The 5,000-nt window shown below is 46.9% G+C and overlaps 2 protein-coding genes across 2 annotated transcripts in view; both read right to left on the minus strand.

Annotated features, from left to right (window-relative positions):
- The window catches only part of LOC125292231 (interferon alpha/beta receptor 1a-like), a 15,855-nt gene extending 15,113 nt beyond the window's left edge, over positions 1-742 (minus strand). Inside the window, exon 1 of the mRNA XM_048239442.1 lies at positions 682-742. Coding sequence (XP_048095399.1) covers positions 682-730 — 49 coding nt within the window. The 5' untranslated portion in view covers positions 731-742. The remainder of the gene's footprint in view (positions 1-681) is intronic.
- A 946-nt stretch (positions 743-1,688) lies between these two features.
- il10rb (interleukin 10 receptor, beta) overlaps positions 1,689-5,000 on the minus strand; it is a 19,928-nt gene continuing 16,616 nt past the window's right edge. The window contains exon 7 of the mRNA XM_048239086.1: positions 1,689-3,719. Within this exon, the coding sequence (XP_048095043.1) occupies positions 3,315-3,719 (405 nt within the window). The 3' untranslated portion in view covers positions 1,689-3,314. The remainder of the gene's footprint in view (positions 3,720-5,000) is intronic.

The raw sequence follows: 5,000 nt of genomic DNA on the forward strand, positions 1-5,000 counted from the left end.
CCACTGTGCTGGGGCACACTAGTGTGCCGTGAGAGATCATCAGGTGTGCCGCAGAAAATTACCCAAATGTCACTCACTGGTCCAGAAAAGCAACTGTTGCATTAAAGAATTTATAACCACATGCTCTCATTGATTGTATGATCGCACTATTTGTGGTATGCAGGCATTGTACAACGGGGGCCCCATGTCCAGTATTCACAGAATCATCACATCCAGTTCATAACAACAATTAAATTAGATATAGTCACCTACAAATGAAACAGAGGGCGCTTGTTCAGGTCTCGCATAGAAGCCATAACAAGGCCACATCTGTGTAATATTTGAAATGGTAGGCTATATGTTTATTTTTTGCTTCACACATGATGTTAGTGTGCCGTGGGACATTTTAAGTGTCAAAAGTGTGCCGTGGCACAAAAAAGGTTGAAAAACACTGGGCTATATGGTGAAACTTTCATGCTTTAGTCATTAAATGCACAATTGTTTTGCTCATCGGCCTAACTTTCACCGCTGACTGATTGTCATACTTGTAGTGGATATCCGTTTCTATTTCTGTTTTTCTTATTGTTTTTTTTTTCATCAGTCTTTTTAAAACGCTGATAACAGTCAGATGTTCCGCTTTTACAAAACAGGGTCAACCAAAGACGCAAGTCAGCACAGAATGTTGTTTCGCTCTTCACCTACCGGAGAGAGAGAAGACAGCCGCGAGCGCAGCTAGCCGACCGGTCTGCATCTCACCATATCCGCGGGGCACCGGGTCCTCTACCGGCCGCTGCGCTCTTCAGTGTAGGCTACCTCGCCGGTCTCCCGTTAGTGGTGTCGTTCTCCTCAGTGTCGGCCTGTGACCGAGCGGCGCAAACGGAAAATGCAAACAGCGCGCGTCCCGTGCTCCCCACGGCGGAAGTACTGCAGACTTTGAAGAGTCTGTGACACCACTGTCTGAATGGTTGCGCCCCAACACGCATGCGCGCAGGTTTCTCAAGCTGGCGAGCTTGGGCTGGTACAGGTAGGAGTGTAGGCTACCGACTCGCGTGTGTGACTCCGGTTACCACATGCACATGTGATTAAAAACGTGCTTTGACCCGCGTGTGTCCTCTGGTTAACACATGCCCAAAACCGTGTTTTGACCCTAAGTGCAGCAAAAGTATGAATCAGAACGCTCTTCAAACGTATCATTCCAAAGTGTGAACTGGGTATCATTTCGACATCCGCCCACAGGAAACCGCCCACACACATACCCGCTTGCATCTTCACCCAGACAGACCAGTTTCACACATAATGTAGGCTACGCCTTCTAAAAGTGTTGCAATAATCTTTCACTGTAGACTTTCACACATAATGTACATAATGTATGCCTTCTAAAAGTGTTAAAATAGCCTTTCACACATAATGTAGGCCTTCTAAGTGTTGCAATAGCCTTCAACTGTAGACTTTAACAGATGCTGTACTTCACACAACATATACATTCATTTTACAGCACTGATGAGGAATCCCCTTGCACTGGATGTAGTGACTATGAACAGAAGCCTTCTTTTGCTTGTTTTATTTTATAGATAGATACTATTGTAATGGGTTTTATAGATAGCCAGACAATGGCACAACAACCCACTACACCAGAGGGCAATATTCACATACACACACACTCGCACACACAGGATCTCACTCACTCACACACACACACACACATAGGATGGTGGTATAAAAAGGTCTTTATTTGCATGTCTCCATAAGCAGCAGGGTAGGGTAAGTGCGGTTGTCAGAGGCATTTGTGGCATGTGTGAGAATATGGGGGCATAGTGACGCACGGCTGCATTACAATACAGTTAGACTCTCTTTAGAGCACACACACACACACACACACACACACACACGCGCACACACACACGCGCGCACACACGCGCACGCACGCACGCACACACACACACACACACGCGCACGCACGCACGCACGCACACACACACACACACACACACACGCACGCACGCACGCACACACACACACGCACAGGAAATGATTGGCATGACAGGTGTGAGTGGCAGCTCAGACAATAAAGGAAAGAGAGAGATGTGAGGAAAGATGGAGAGAGAAAGAGAGAGGGAGGTGTGTGTGTGTGTGTGTGTGTGGGGGGTCTTGGTGATCAAAAAGTGCCTCCGAGTCCAGATTCTATAAGAATTATAAAGGGACAATTGCAGCCTCAATATGAGGCATGTTGAAACGCTGTCACACACACACTCACGCACACAGATGCACGCGTACACACACACACACACAGATATTTTATTTACATTACGCTAACCAGGTAACCCATTATACTGGCCATTACTCAGACAGGCAACCAGCAACCAGGTGGATGAGCTCAGCTGAGATAAAACACACACACTGAATATGTGCTCAGCACACAAGCAAGACATGTGATTGGACAGACAGAGGCTCAGAACACAAGCAAGACACGTGATTGGACAGGCTCAAGTCCTAACTGAGAGGATCTCTCTCTCTCACTCTCACACACGTGTAGCCTTTCTTTAACAGAGATGATGGACCAGGGAAGGTGTGTGTGTGTGTGTGTGTGTATCTGTGTATCTGTGTGTGTGTGTGAGAGAGAGAGAGAGAGAGAGAGAGAGAGAGAGAGAGAGAGAGAGAGAGAGAGAGAGAGAGAGAGAGAGAGAGGGGGAGTGTGTGTGTGTCTGCATCCTTTCTCTACAAGAGAGGATGGACCAGGTGTGTGTATCTGTGTGTATCTGTGTGACAGAGAGAGAGTGTGGGTGTGTGTGTCTGCATCCTTTCTTTACCACAGAGGATGGACCAGGTGTGGGTGTGTGTATCTGTGTGTGTGTGTGTGTGTGTGTGTGTGTGTGTCTGCATCCTTTCTTTACCAGAGAGGATGGACCAGGTGTGTGTGTGTGTGTGTGTGTGTGTGTGTGTGTGTCTGCAGCCTTTCTTTACCAGAGAGGATGGACCAGGTGTGTGTGTGTGTGTGTATGTGTATGTGTATGTGTGTGTGTGTGTATGTGTGTGTGTGTGTGTGTGTGTGTGTGTGTGTATCCTTTCTTTACCAGAGAGGATGGACCAGGTGTGTGTGTGTGTGTGTGTCGGGAGGGGCAGAGCATGACAGACACAAACTCAAGAACAAAGGAAAAGTAAAAAAATATATTTCTGTAAAGGGCTCATGTTCCCACTACTTCATCTGTTCCCAGCTCATCCTCCCACTCCTTCATCTGTTTCCAGTTCATCCCTTCATTGTTCACTCTTTCATCTGTTTCCAGTTCATCTTTCTGTTGTTCACTCCTTCATCTGTTTTCAGTTCATCCCTCCTTTTCTCAGACACACACGTCTCTGACTCCTTCATCCTCCTCTGTCTCTCCTCTCTTCCTCTCCTCCTTCTCCCACTCTCTCTCTCCTCTCTTCCTCTCCTCCTTCTCCCACTCTCTCTCTCCTCTCTTCCTCTCCTCCTTCTCCCACTCTCTCTCTCCTCTCCTAAGCTCCTCCTCCTCCTGAGAGGCCACTCCCCCTCCCGACGCCTCCTCAGCCGAGTAGACGCCTGAGTCTCCGCTGCCATGGCGATCAAGGTGCACGCCCTCCGGCTCTGGCCACGCCTCCTCTGTCTCCTCGGTCGCCGGGACGACCACCACCTCAGGGCACACGTCCAGTCGGCCAATCACAAGCTCCGACTCCGACTCCGGGGAGAGGAGGCGGGGCCTGTCAGACGATGTGTCCTTCAGATACTAAAGGGAGAGAGAGGGGGATAAAGAGAAAGAGAGAGAGAGAGGATAAAGAGAAAGAGAGAGAGAGAGAGGGGGATAAAGAGAAAGAGAGAGGGAGAGAGAGGAGGATAAAGAGAAAGAGAGAGAGAGAGAGGGGGATAAAGAGAAAGAGAGAGGGAGAGAGAGGAGGGGGGTAGAGGGATACAGAATACAGACACAGACAGAGAAGATTGAAAGAGTTACTTTTTTTACCAGTTAGTGTGATAGGAGAGGTGTGTGTGTGTGTGTGTGTGTGAGTGTGAGTGTGTGTGGGTGAGTGTGTGTTTAAGTCGGTGAGCATAAGGGGTGGAACGGTACATGTATTCGTATTGAACCGAAACGGTACGGGCGTCACGGTTCGGTGCATGAATTTACACAGAGAATACAAGGTATAAAAATACATAAAACTCGCATGCAAATTCATTAAAATATAAATAAAATAAAATACAGTAAAAGAAAGTGCCAATGCCAACCAGGCTAATAAACAAACCATGCTACGGTGAGTCGAAGGGGAAAGTCACATGACTTCTAGTTGTAGTCTGTTTATGAAATGAAAGGAGCAATTTCGTTTTTTTAAAAGAAGGCAAAATAGTGTGATATTTTCACAGTTAGTAGATTATTACTGTACACACACTGAAAAATATATAGAGGCAAATTGTAGACCCCTCCATAAACAACCAGACACAAATGTTGAAGGTCTTGCCTAAGTGGATTTTTTAAAATCATTATTCTATGTAATTTGCACTTTCAGAAATAAGAGATGATGTAGGCCTATTTTCAGTTTTATAGCTGACTGTCTTATTTTGTTTACATGAGTCTGGAGATGATGTGGGGTACTTGTACTGTTAACATCTTGCTTTGCACACTTCAGGCTATTGCAGCTAGCTCAGGGGAAAGACTGTATGACACTAGGTGGTACAGCCTGAGACATGCACAATAAAAATATTGCCTTCTGCATTTGTGTTTTGCGTTTCCCTCCACTGTACCGAACTCGTACTGAACCGTGATGTCCGAACCGCAGTATGAACCGAACCATGATGTCCGAACCGCGGTATGAACCGAACCGTGATGTCCGAACCGCGGTATGAACCGAACCGTGACTTCTGTGTACCATTCCACCCCTAGTGAGCATGTGTGTATTTTTGTGTGTGTGTGTGAGAGAGCGCGTGTGTGTGTGTGTGTGTGTGTGTTAGGGATGCAACAGTACAGTGTGCCCACAGTTCGGTATGAATGATTGTTTTCGGGGCACAATAACGATATGAT

Source organism: Alosa alosa, chromosome 3, assembly GCF_017589495.1.
Source record: "Alosa alosa isolate M-15738 ecotype Scorff River chromosome 3, AALO_Geno_1.1, whole genome shotgun sequence".
Lineage (NCBI taxonomy): Eukaryota > Metazoa > Chordata > Actinopteri > Clupeiformes > Clupeidae > Alosa > Alosa alosa.